General features: G+C 34.0%; 1 protein-coding gene across 2 annotated transcripts in view; it reads left to right on the top strand.

The window, feature by feature from the left end:
- Nucleotides 1-579: 579 nt before the first annotated feature.
- LOC149805739 (protocadherin Fat 1-like) overlaps nt 580-13989 on the top strand; it is a 91331-nt gene continuing 77921 nt past the window's right edge. For both annotated transcript variants that reach the window (XM_089950408.1, XM_089950407.1), the window contains exons 1-4: nt 580-655; nt 1085-1254; nt 9140-9319; nt 10237-10358. In XM_089950408.1, the coding sequence (XP_089806534.1) occupies nt 1104-1254; nt 9140-9319; nt 10237-10358 (453 nt within the window). In that variant the 5' untranslated portion in view covers nt 580-655; nt 1085-1103. The remainder of the gene's footprint in view (nt 656-1084; nt 1255-9139; nt 9320-10236; nt 10359-13989) is intronic.

Raw genomic sequence — 13989 nt, 5'->3', positions numbered from 1 at the left:
GACAAACCCGAAAACAAGCATCATACAAGTACGAAACACGCATCACCTATGCTTCTGCCCAGCTATTAACTGTCACTATTTTTGTCTTTTGTTGTGCAGTGGAACAGATTAATTACAGAAACTGCAATATTTCTTAATCAAAGCAGGAGCTTTGTAGTTTAAACACTGTCTTAATCTGGAAACGCGTTTATTATCATCTAACATCTTTCTGCTTTATAGTCTTCATCTGTTCCCTCATACGTTTGTCCTGACACTAACAAAGCAATGACGTGCAACTGGATATAATACTCCAATGAGAGTGATGCGGAATAAATAGATAGATGTATACGTCTCAGCTTTCTTCGATAAATTTAACACATTTTCAAGTGAATTTGCTTCTGAGGCGTGCAAAATTTAAATAGTGCATACTTGGCATATATTCTTTACGTTATTGTACCCGCTGAAATTATTGTCCGAGATGTTGCGACCGAGGCTTCTGAGATTAAATTCTTTGATTTATTTGACCCATTTTGCTATCGTGCAGTTTTCGTTCACATAAAAGTTGACGAATATAATATAAATTGGTCTGCATTTCAGTTGGAGGAAAAACAGAAATTTCTCTGCCAGTACTGCCCGGAGCACGGCACACGGTTCTTCCCGGTGACTATATAGGATGGTCCGTATTTATTTATTTATTTATTTATATGTAAATCCCCCCTACATACACACAGACACACTGACGCAACACACATTAAAATCTTTAGTATTGAGACTATTTTATATCTTGTGACATAATCATGCTCTACGTTTTTCAGTCGAATTGGACACGAATTAAATCGATTCAAAAACTTTTTTAAAAAGTGTAATGAATCAGAAGGTGTAGATTTGGACGAAACTAATATCAGGGTCATATCAGAAGTTAAGATACAACATTTTGTAAAAAGTATCAACAGTATCAGTGCTATAAATCCGTAACGTTAAAACTATAATGATAATTCAGATAAAGGGCAAAGCTGAGTCAGCGAGTTTTGTTGCCGATTATAACGGTAATCTTCTAATTGGATATGAGGACATTTAACAACACACGTTTGCTTACGATATGAAGGTATACAGAGGCGCAGGATATGATTGCCTACAAAGTTGGAGTTGGTGGAGAAGCGACTACTGTTAATTATTTTTCGCGGCCCCCGATCCCACCAGATATGATCGTCAACTGGACTTCAGCCAAAACAGATAGTCAATACACATACGCAATCAGAGCTCGCTATGGCATCAGTAAGTATACGTTTTTTATCGTCCTGTTTTTTGAAAAAATCAAATTGTCCAAAATACACATGGTTTTAAAAATTGTTTAATTTGAATTCGTTTCAAATTAGTGTTCATTGCATTTTTATATAAGAATCACTGTAACTGCCATCCCCCCCCCCCAAAAAAAAGCAGTGAAAAGTTTATGGGTATGTTAAAACAAAGATTTGATACCCAAATGTCAGTAGATGCGTAAAAAAAAGGTTGGTTCAAAGTTGGTTTTTGAAGTTTGATACTTTACTCCACGAGGATATTTGCCATTTGGATAGAAAATCCATGAACTGTGAGCAATACTGAATAGTAAATAGAGCTAAATAGGATTAGGACTACAAAAGTTTTGATTCCGAATCTTAGCACAACGTCATCCACGAGAGCAACAAAAAACATTTTCCTTTATTTTAGCGAAATTAAATCGGCTGAGATTTGAGCGCGAACTTGAAATGAAAAAGTTCAACTTTTTATGGATGAATTTAATTTACAACATTGCAGCTGTATCAAGAGAAAATGAACTTTGATTAAATAACTGATTTCGTAAGCTTCATATTTAACTTCACGAGAATACTTTTTGTAGCATTATGGTTTAAGAGGATGGTCGACAGTTCATTATCCACGCTTTCATAATGTTACATTCCACCATCAAGCCGTAGATGTAAAAGCAGAGATAAATAAAATGATGAATTTATTTTACCTGTATAACATCTCCAACTCCATGGTCTTGTTCAGACATATCCAGTTGAACGACTAAATAATATAAATTAGCCAACGAAAAGTCGTATCATAGCGTGGTTATTTTAATAACGTCACAGTCGCTAGTATATTTTAATTTTACGCATAGTTTAAAAGATTCATAGTTTTTTATTTCGCAAATTGTTACAACCGTTTATCTCACACTTTACTTATTCATCCTTTATAGCCCGAAGATATGAAAGTCTTCACCAAATCTAATCAAGTGAAAATATATGCCCCACCTTTCCATACCCGATAGTCCTGACGCACAAAACAACGGTAGCTAATGCAATCTCTGTGTAAAATTGCTAAGCAGCGGTTACTCAACTGAGGAATGTGTTCTGCAGATAATGCCGTTTTTCATTTTTTTTTTTTTTTTTGGCGGGGAGATGTGCTGGAAATTGGGGGGAGGGCGCATAGATCAGAATATTTAAAATAAATATATTGATTGTATCTTAATCTTCATTTCAGAAGTCTCTTAGAAAAAAAATGGCAAAAATTTAAAGGAAGCAGAAACAGGTGCCGATTTTGGAATGCTTAATAGGCTAATAGAAATCATTGTTTGTTTAAAACGCAATAGTGGTTAAATCCCATGATTTTTATTGAATTAACATTGATTTAAGCAATGATTCACTTAGGAAAACTTACACATCGACTTATATACCATAATACTTCTTGTATTAAACATTCCTGTCCACTAAGAGTAATTATTCAGAGGATACAAACTATCTAGTCGAGAACAATGTTTATAAAAAAAATATAAAAGTAATCAAAATTAAATAAAAAAGAAATATTTTTGTAAAAATAGAAAAGTCACGTAACGCATAAGTTGACTCCATCTGACAATTTTAATTTAAGCTCATAAAATAAATAAATAATTCCGATATATGAATATGTCCCTAAACAGGGCTTAGTTATGCTCATAAAAATTTTAAAGTTTTTTAAAGTATTATATATATATATATATATATATATATATATATATATATATATATATATATATATATATATATATATATATATATATATATATATATTGAACTTTTCGCATTTCGAATTGTACGAAAGTTAAATAAACATTTTATTTTTAATATTTAGGCTATGCAGAAAAGTCCCTTGGGCACTATTTCTTCACGTCTAGCTATGTGTGCGATTAGATAGTCTCTTGCGAACTTATATAGACGTTGCTGTGATTGATTCAGGAGAAAACATTCAACCTCACTAGTTATTGTGAAATAACAGTTTGTAGAATGATGCAAAAACAATGCAAGCCTTATTTTTTCTTGTTTTAAAAATGGTTTATTGTCAACTTAATAAAACTATCGGATTTGTCACGAGTTTCTAACTAATCTGTCCTTTCCCAAAACATTCAAAATCATCTAAAGAAGACATTCATTGTGCAAATTTTCGAGTAAATCCGATAAACAACGTAAAAACTGTCGTACATTAAAAGACATAAAGCCTGTTAAAGGATAAGAGAACAAAAATACATGTATGTAGTTCAATAAATAATCAAATAATGGGGGGGGGGGCATTGCACTGATTTCAGTTACTTTTGTCGGTTTTCTTTTTTTATAACTTTTTTTTACTTAGAATTTAATTTGATCATATTAAAAACGTCCAGTTTCCAGGATATATTTCTGAGGATTTGGGATTTTAAAAATTTGTTTCTTTAGCTAGATTTCAGCTTCCATTACTAAATCTAGACTTACACAAAGAGTGTATTGAAAGATACGATACGGTATGTTTGGGTATTAAATAAAGAGTAACAGAAAAATTATCCTCAATTACTTCGCTATCGTAACCATATGAACACATGGGAGAGTTTACTAAATTCACTCCATAGAGGTCGAATTTGAGGTACTACATGCCTGTCTAAATTTAGTATGTAGAATTTTAAGGTGATCTTTGCCCCCAAAAAGGTTTCAAGATAGAAAGATAATGGTTTTCGGATACCTTTAGGGGATAATTCTTTAGACCAATCGTAGATGGGGAAAAAAGACGTCTGAAAAATCTTAACTCTGGCAGAGGTTGGTATTATTCTTTGGAACTTACGCATATGACAATGAGATGCCTCATATCTCCTTTGTAGTCGAAGATGGTTCAAATAGTTAGGTCCTTGAATATTTATAAATTTAATATATTATGCATAATTACTTCTTCTTGTGCAAGAGTTTCCTAACCAGTTTCCTCATAAATATACAATATAGAACAATAAATCGGAAGACATGTAACAATGAGTGCAGCCTCTATTCGAATTTGTTTCTAATCCTTCTGAATTTTCATTAGGGCAATTATATCAGACGTCACAAGCCAAGGTTGTTCTGCGAAAGGAGATTTTAGTCGCTAGCAACATTAATATTTAGATGCGTTCTGACGAAACATAAAAATGTGAAAAGTCCTTGAAATATAAGAAGATAAGATTAATCTTATAGTCTATGCCTTCTTAAAGAAAGTAAACTATATTTATCAAAATAGAAATTCAAAAAGAAATACTTTCTTTGCTTATTAGTAATTAATATAATCTCTGTCTTCAAAGTGTTAAAAGTAGCATGCCCGTAGTTTGCCCATGCATTAGGTTTTTCATTTGTATTTTTAAAGGGTCTGTAGAATACGTTGAACAATACGTATCATTACCAAAACGCCCTGTAAGCTAATTCAGATTGTCTGCTCTATCATTGATATAGATAGGAAACAGTGAGGTTCTAACGAGGAACCTTGTGGAATACATCAGTTAGTTGACATTTTGTTGATACCGAATTTCAGCAGAACACTCGCTGCTAGCGGTTTCTTACGTCGATTTCATGCCATGATATATGTTTACCTGCAATTCCACCTTTTTTACGTTTATAATCTTAAACTTTAATGTATGCTTTATCAAAAGGTTGACTGACATCAAAAAACGTTAAACACGCGATTTCCTTTGAATCAGAAGAACATATTTTATGATAAATTTCAGATAAATGAAAAGTTATTAAAATCCTCGAAGAAATTAAATTTTTTATTTACATATCAAATAATTTTCATGCAAAAATTTATATTGCTATTGATTTAATGCTTTCTTTTAAAGACACATCCTATTAAAATTTTAACTCTACTTTAACCACGGTTAACTTTAAACTATCATCACGAGCCATGGTTTTAAGTCAGGAGTATTGTCCACTAACACACAGGACCATAGCAACACTTTGTAATGATCGTGCACTGATATCACTGATCCTGCTACCATCAAAAAGAAGACATTTCATTTTCTGATCCAAGCCTTATTTTACGTCAGTTCAAGGCATGACGAATGAATTTCCCAAAATATGAAACTATGCAAATTACAATAATGACAACAACGTACTAATCAAGCGCAGCAGCAGTGTAATAATGTATGCATGTATTCATAACAAAGACTCAACAAACAAAAAATATCGTAATTCATCTGTATAACATGCTACAGAAAATATAAATGACAAATTTATAAAAATGTATACAGTACTTTTTCGACGTCTTCACTGCAAAAGACTATTATGAACCTAAACAACAAATATAACTTATATATAACTCTATTGTGTGTTTGACTTTTAGTCCATGACTTTGGATCATATTCGTAAATAATGAACTATATACAGATTGTTTATTTGTGTTTTTTGAAGTTTAGAAAATTAACATATGTACAGTTTGGGGTAACTGTATAATTGGATAGGTGAGTATTGCTACATAAGGGTGTATTTCGACATGAATCAGGTATTGTAAATAAATCCCATTAATGAATTGCGATATATTGTCGTAAAAGATTTCTGAATATGTATAGAAAGAGAGAATTCATTCATTCCTAATAATATTTACTAGTAATGATCTCGCTTTAATATCTGACTGCAGATGCAATTTAATGATGTATTTAGATTTAAACTGAGAGGCGTCAGTTATTTAAGGAGCTTCAGCCACAAATAAACGAATGTGACAATGGTGATGCAATTGATGTCGAGTAGGATAGTCGATTCGCCTAGCTAAACAGTCCGCACAAGCTATACGACCAGTTCCGGTTCTTAGTAGATTCGCCTTGCTAAACAGGAAGCACAAGCTATACGACCAGTTCCGGTTCTTAGTTGATTATTCGTGTAGAACGATCAGTCAAAATATCAAAATCCAGTTTCCCAGGTAAAACTTGTCAGTCGAATCTCCACGACCAGTTTTAACTTTAAGAAGTTGAATGACTAGTAATGATGATGCATCGGTATGTCAAGTTGCCATTTTTCTTAGTACAAATACTGGCAAAAGAAGTTAAGAAACATATATTTTTGAAGTTTAGCCAGGTGTTGACATCACAGCTGCGAAAAGTGTATTTGACCAATGCAATACAAGTGCCACAGTGCTGCCCATTTCGCGTACGTACATTCCAGTACCAAATCGCATACCATCACGGTCATTTGCTAATGTGAAGAACAAGGGCATATAAACACTAACGACACAGTCTTAGCAATACTAAATTAAAAAGACGAGGAGGTCTTGGCATGCATTTGAACAATTCAAGATCATAATATCAAAAGACAAACAAAGTTGCTGTTAGATTGCCCCAAAGGCCTTCATTTAACGTCACTTTTTGACGCCCATTGTAGCCCTCAAAGGGTGCTACATCGAGATTGAGCTGGCGTCTATCAGAGCCGACTTGAGCTGATCAAACATATGCTCCAAACCTTTAGACGGCCTTTCAGTCAACAATATCCTTGTGTTTTCCGCCAGTCATAATGTAGCATGGAAGTAAATGAGAATGTCTACATACGAAATAGATGCCATTAACCATGAAATCCAGCTGCTGAGTGCAGACCTAAATGTCGACGTCACCAAACATAGCGTTATTGCCAATAAGCCAACTCATTTACCAGTGATATATGCTAGTTCAACAACCATGTGCGTCGACATCGAAACGCAAGCCTGAATCAACTGTTTGGATCGTTGGGATAGCTGGATATGGTAGACCACCCCAACATCATTCTCAGCCAGCGTTACAAGGCAGCGCTCGGTATAGTGCAGATCATCATCATAATATCTTTATATGTTACGTGCAATGCCGTTGTCGGCACCAGCAAGAAGGTTAGTCCTGGCAAATAGCCTTAAATATTGACTCCAGAAAAGAGCCCATGCTTGATTATTGCAATAATTTGCAAAATTTTCCGCATTAATAAACCGGCAAGGACGGCAGTTTGCTCGACCTTTGCCACGAGACAGTCTCTGTGCACGAGACCAGTCGTCACTTTAAGTATATTAGAGACTATAAAGCATCGCATATCTTTCAGCTTACAGTTGTCGTCCGCAGCGACAACGATAGGCAGCAAATGAAAGCTCGACATTGTACTGAGTACTAGTCTGCTTTCGGTACACTATGATTATGTTCTAGGCGATTACATCCATGGTATAGTCAGGGAAGCACCTACGGTGGCAAAATCGCAGGTCAAATTGCCGCATAGGCTACCAGGGCCGTTGCCACAAGTATCATCAATTCTATCAGGCACAACGGTTGTACGACAGCTAAACGAAACGTGGCCAGCCCTTTTTTCCACCGGCAGCGTAAGGCAAGCAAGATTGAATTTCCCGTGGCCAAGACTGTGCTTATCGAAACACGAGCTGCTATAAAGAACATGACCCCGTCCTTCTTGCTACCCTGGTTCATGCAAAGGCTACAGTTTTAGCATTAGAGTATGACTTCGATTTGCACCATATTAGAAGATTGTTGTAACACAGCGTATCATTTGCAATGTCATTTTTCTGACAAGTGCAACATCTCAGCCTCGATATTGAGGTCCTTTCGTTCCGTGACAGGAGCATTCAAGTCCCCCAGTACTACTCATACGAAGTCCGCGTGCAACATATATCGCGCTACCATTTACCCTCCCAAGCCATTATCGAAGTTTTTGACAAAGGCAAACGTGACAGATTACGCTGCAGCGGACGAAGCGGCATTTGTCAACGGTGGTATAATTGAACTGTTCTACGGTGCTCGCTTTGGCACGATAACAAAGAAGTTCGGTCCGGCCTGGATAACGTCTTTTGTTGCTACAACAATCCTCACCCTTGCTAGCGATCATTACGTCCGTACCCCCGGCCAATCTGTGATGTCGATAAAGGACAAAACTGATCACGCCGAACATATCCAGTTTAACATGATGCATGTCCAAAGTGCCTCCGATGAATGTAGTGATAGGCAGTAACTCAACCAAGGCTTTGCTTTCCAAAAGATCTATATAGATGTGCATGGAAATCATACTACTAACCCATAGGTTCAGCTTCTGTCTAGATCGGCAAAAAAACAGCCTTAAACGATGACTCCATTTTCTGTAAGAGCTGTAAGAGCTAGCGATAGTGAGATTCAACATATACTGTCACATTATATTATAGCTCACGAGATAATTTTATTTTAACTTATCACAACGATGAGTCTATTTTTTAAAGGCGACGTCAATAGTGAATATTTATTCGCCTTGAATATAAGGGTTTTGCTCAAAAAGCTGATAAGTTACTGCAATGAAATCTAGAACAGTCCAACAAAGTGAATCAAAGATGTGTCTCAAACAGTGATTCCGATCCGATAGGAAAGGTCAAAGTCAAGTATCAAAGCATTTTATGTGTGATAGGCTGCAGCTCCGACGCGCCAAATTCAGCAAGAAAAATCATATATATGATGATTTAAAGTGTTTTGCACACCTGTTTCGTAGTGCTTTTATCTTTGTTAATACCTCATGATAATGATGAATACTAATAATATGTCAAGACTATAACTACAGAGGGATAGAAAAAGAAATGATAAAAGAGAAGCATGCACTCGTATCTGCTGTGTGTGAAAGGTTGTGGAAGGGAGCATTCCTTCTGAATCTTCTCCCTCATGACCCCAAGGTTTCGTCCCATTATATCAGACTACACCTAATTATTCAGACATTTTCATCCAGTTGACTAGTAATCTTGATTTGAAGGCGTGATCGTCGATTAATTGTATCAAATCATGTTATTGATTGTAAACTAGGATATTAAGAGAGACTTTAACCGTATCATATATGTGCAAACCGAAGTGAGTCGTACACGATATTTTGTCTTATCAAAGATACACCAGCAAAATTAAGATTTACAGAGTAAAATAATACTTTTACAGATGGTGCTCCACGTTTTCTGAACCTGGATGCTGATATTAAAGTGATTCCACCCACTGACATTGGAAAAGTGATATACACGGTCAATGCCACTGACGACGACATATCGGACACAACTATTACTCAGCTGATCTACGACTGCATTACCCAAAGCAACTATTTCTTATTTAACAAAACAAACCGTGAGTTACTGATACTACTACTACAAACAAAATGCTTTATGTTATTATTATTATTATTATTATGTCTAGTCATCCGTTGGTAATTTTGGTTGGTCTTTCTCTTCTTTTGACCTAACTAATATTCTAAGTTTCTTACGGTTGCATTCAACCTTTTTGTGGTATTATTCTTAAAAAAAGTTTTTCCCGCAATCTGAATTGTGATTGAAATATTTTATGATAACATTTGACATTGCTAAAAGTCTAAAATAAAATAAATATAATTTGCACTTTCCCGGTATTTAGGTTGCGCTCTACAGTTTCGTACTTTGCACAAAGTTTGATATTTAAGAAAAAGAGAGTTCTTGTTATTTCCCATTGGTTATACTGGCTATTTAGATAAGAACTTGCATATTTTAGATGTTATTAAAGAAAATTTTGATTCTATTTGTTTTTGTGCTCTATTGGTAAGGCATTTTCGTTTATAGAGTGTACAGCTTGGTCTCGAGTCTTTTTTTTCCATATAACCTTTATGTAGTGCTATATAGCCCTACAGTGCTGGTGCCCCATAAAACCCACAGTTAATCCAATTATTCATTGAATGATCTGGGGCAGCCATTACGATCAGCTGTGTGACTGGTGCATGCAGGATTTTTCACGACTACAACACGAAACAAAATATCAGTCACAGCATATGAATACATCATGGAATTATTCCAACATTCTCTCCATTCTGGCTGTTTCAGACGCAATCAACATACCTTACACCGCTCACTCTGCAAGAAGTACGTACTATCTGTAGAGTGCAACATGGAGGTGAATGGATTCTACCCGGCATGCAATGGAATGGTTATTGTTAATGATGTTCTTGGTGTTTTGCTTTTCGGTTGCTCTTTCTTAATTTAAGCGGTTATATTATCCTTTCATATTTTGTATTTCAGAACAAGTGACGGTTATTGCAAATTTATCATCTAAAGCCGGGCAAGAATGCTTGACGTTTACTGTACAAGACATCTGTGGAAACTTTGACACCGGCCAACTCTGTATCACCATAAACAATGACGTACGTATGCTATGAACTAAAATATAAATGAATAATAACAGGTTATATACAAAGAGACTGTATCCACGTGCCAGTTCATATATCCATGTGCCAGTTCATCTATCGATATCCCAGTTCATATATCCATGTCCCAGTTCATATATCCTTGTCCCAGTTCATATATCCTTGTCCTAGTTCATACATCCATGTCCAATGTCATGTATCTATGTGCCAGTTCATATATTCATGTCCCATTTCAAATATCCATGTGCTAGTTCATATATCCATGTCCCAGTTCATATATCCATCTGCCAGTTCGTATCTCAATGTGCAAGTTCATATATCCATGTCCAAGTTGATATAGCCATGTCCAAGTTCATATATATAAGTACCAGTTTATAAATCCATGTCCCACTTCATATACACATGTCCCAGTTCATATATATATATATATATATATATATATATATATATATATATATATATATATATATATATATATATTCCAGTCTAAATATTCATGTCCCAATCCATATATCCCTGTGCTAGTTCATATATCTATGCTAAAGTTCAAATATCCATGTGCCAGTTCATACATCAATGTCCCAGTTGATATATCCAAGTCCCAGTTCATACCTCAATGTCCCAGTTCAGATGTCCATGTCCTAGTTCAAATATGCATGTCCAAATTTATATATCTATGTGCCAGTTTATATATTCATGTCACAATTATAATATCCATGTGCCAGTCCATATATCCATGTGCCTGTGCATATATCCATGTGCCAGTTCGTATGTCTATGTCCCAGTTCATATATCTATCAGCAAGTTCATATATCCATGTGCTAGTATATATATATATATATATATATATATATATATATATATATATATATATATATATATATATATATATATATATGTCCTAGTTCATATATCCATATCCCAGTTCACATATATATATGTACCAGTCTATATATTCATGTCCCATTTCATATATCCTTGTGCCAGTTCATACATCCATGTGCCAGTGCATATATCCACGTGCCAGTGCACACATCCACGTGCCAGTGCATACATCCACGTGCCAGTTCGTATGTCCTTGTCCAATTCATATAACCATGTAACAATCCATATATTCATGTCCCAGTTCACATATTCATGTGCCAGTTCATCTCTTCATGACCCACTTCATATATTCATGTGCCAGTTGATATATTCAATCCCCAGTTCATATATCCATGCCCCAGTTTATATATATATGTCTCAGTTGGGATATCCATGTTGGAGTTCATATAATTATGCCCCAGTTCATATATCCATGTGCCAGTTCATAAATACATGTCCAGATATATATATATATATATATATATATATATATATATATATATATATATATATATATATATACATCAGTGCCATTTCATATATACATGTCCCAGTTCATATATCCATATCTTAATTATATTCATATATTCATGTCCAAATTCATATGTCCATGTGCCACTTGATATATCCATGTACAAGTTCATATATCCATATCCCAGTTCATATATCCATGTGCAAGTTCATTCACATTTCTATATCCCAGACAATATATCCATGTCCAATTTCATATCTCCATGTGCCAGTTTATATATCCATGTCACAGTTCATATATCTAAATACCATTTCATATATACATGTCCCAGTTCATATATATATATATATATATATATATATATATATATATATATATATATATATATATATATATATATATATATATATATATCACTTATATATGGATGTGTCAGTTCATATACCCATATGCCAGTGCAAATATCCATCTGCCAGTTCATATATCCATGTCCCAGTTTATATATCCATGTCCAGTTCATTTATCCGTGTCCCACATATATCCATGTTCCAGTTCATATATCCATGTCCCAGTTCATATATCCATGTCTCAGTTCATATATTCATGTCCCAATATATATATATATATATATATATATATATATATATATATATATATATATATATATATATATATATATATATATATATATATATATATATATATATATATACATATATATATATATATATATATATATATATACATATACATATATATATATATATATATATATATATATATATATATATATATATATATATATATATATATATATATATATATACCAGTTCATATATCCATGTCCAAGTTCATATATCCATGTTCCAGTTCATATATCCATGTCCCAGTTCATATATCCATGTCTCAGTTCATATATTCATGTCCCAATATAGATATATACCAGTTCATATATCCATGTCCAAGTTCATATATCCATGTGCCAGTTCATATATATATATATATATATATATATATATATATATATATATATATATATATATATATATATATATATATATATATGTCAGTCTTTATATTCATGTCTAAATTCGTATATTCATGTGCTAGTTCATATGTCCATGTGCCAGTGCAAATATCCCTGTGCCAGTTCATATATCCATGTCCCAGTTTATATAACCTTGTTCCAGTTCATATATCCGTGTCCCAGTTCATATATCCATTTCCCAGTTCATATGTCTATGTACCCGTTTTTTTAGCCACGTGTCAGTTCATACATCCATATCCCAGTTGATATATATGAGTCAGTTCAAATATATATGTCCCAGTTCGTATATCCATTTACCAGTTTATATATTTATGTACCAGTTATTACATCAATGTCTCAGTTCGTATATCCATGTGCCAGTTGATATATCTCTGGGCCAGTTCATATATCCATGTCCCAATTCGTATATCAATGTCTCAGTTCATACATCCATGTCCCAGTTCATATATCCATTTGCCTTTTCAATTCATATATATATATATATATATATATATATATATATATATATATATATATATATATATATGTGGCAGTTCATCTTTCCATGTCCCGTTTCATATATACATGTCCCAGTTCATATATCTATGTGCCAATTTATATATCCATGTCCCAGTTCATATATCCATGTCCCAGTTCATATATCCATGTGCCAGTTCATATATTTATGTGCCAGTTCATATATCCATGTGCCAGTTCATATATCGATGTCCAAGTTCATATATGCATGTCCCAGTTCATATATCCATGTTTCAGTTCATATATCCATGTTCCGGTTCATCCATACATGTGCTAGTTGATCTATCTCTGTCTCAGATCATATATCAATGTCCCAGTTCACACATTAATGTCCCAGTTCATGTATCCATGTCTCAGTTCATATATCATTGTCCCAGTTCGTATATCCATGTCCGAGATTTTTATGTCTATGTCGGAGTTTATATATATCCATGTCCCGGTTCATCTGTCCATATCCCATTTCATGCATACATGTGCCAGTTCATCTATCCATGTCCCACTTCATATATCCATGTCACAATTCGTCCATACATGTGTCATTTCATCTTTCCATGTCCCAGTTCATATATAATTGTTTTAGAAATTCAGTAGGATATCAGTAATATCTCTGTCATTTATTCCTTCAAGAGCTTCAACTGATTCGGAACACATAAAGTACTTTTATTTTTATTCTCAAACTTATGGGGAAGAAATACTTTTTACGGAATAGCGCGCGATAAAGTCAGTTG

This window comes from Sinohyriopsis cumingii, chromosome 2 (assembly GCF_028554795.1).
Source record: "Sinohyriopsis cumingii isolate HCF-2022 chromosome 2, ASM2855479v2, whole genome shotgun sequence".
Taxonomy (NCBI): Eukaryota; Metazoa; Mollusca; class Bivalvia; order Unionida; family Unionidae; genus Sinohyriopsis; species Sinohyriopsis cumingii.
Note: the sequence above shows the minus strand (reverse complement) of the source record. Positions and strands in the feature narration are given on the sequence as shown.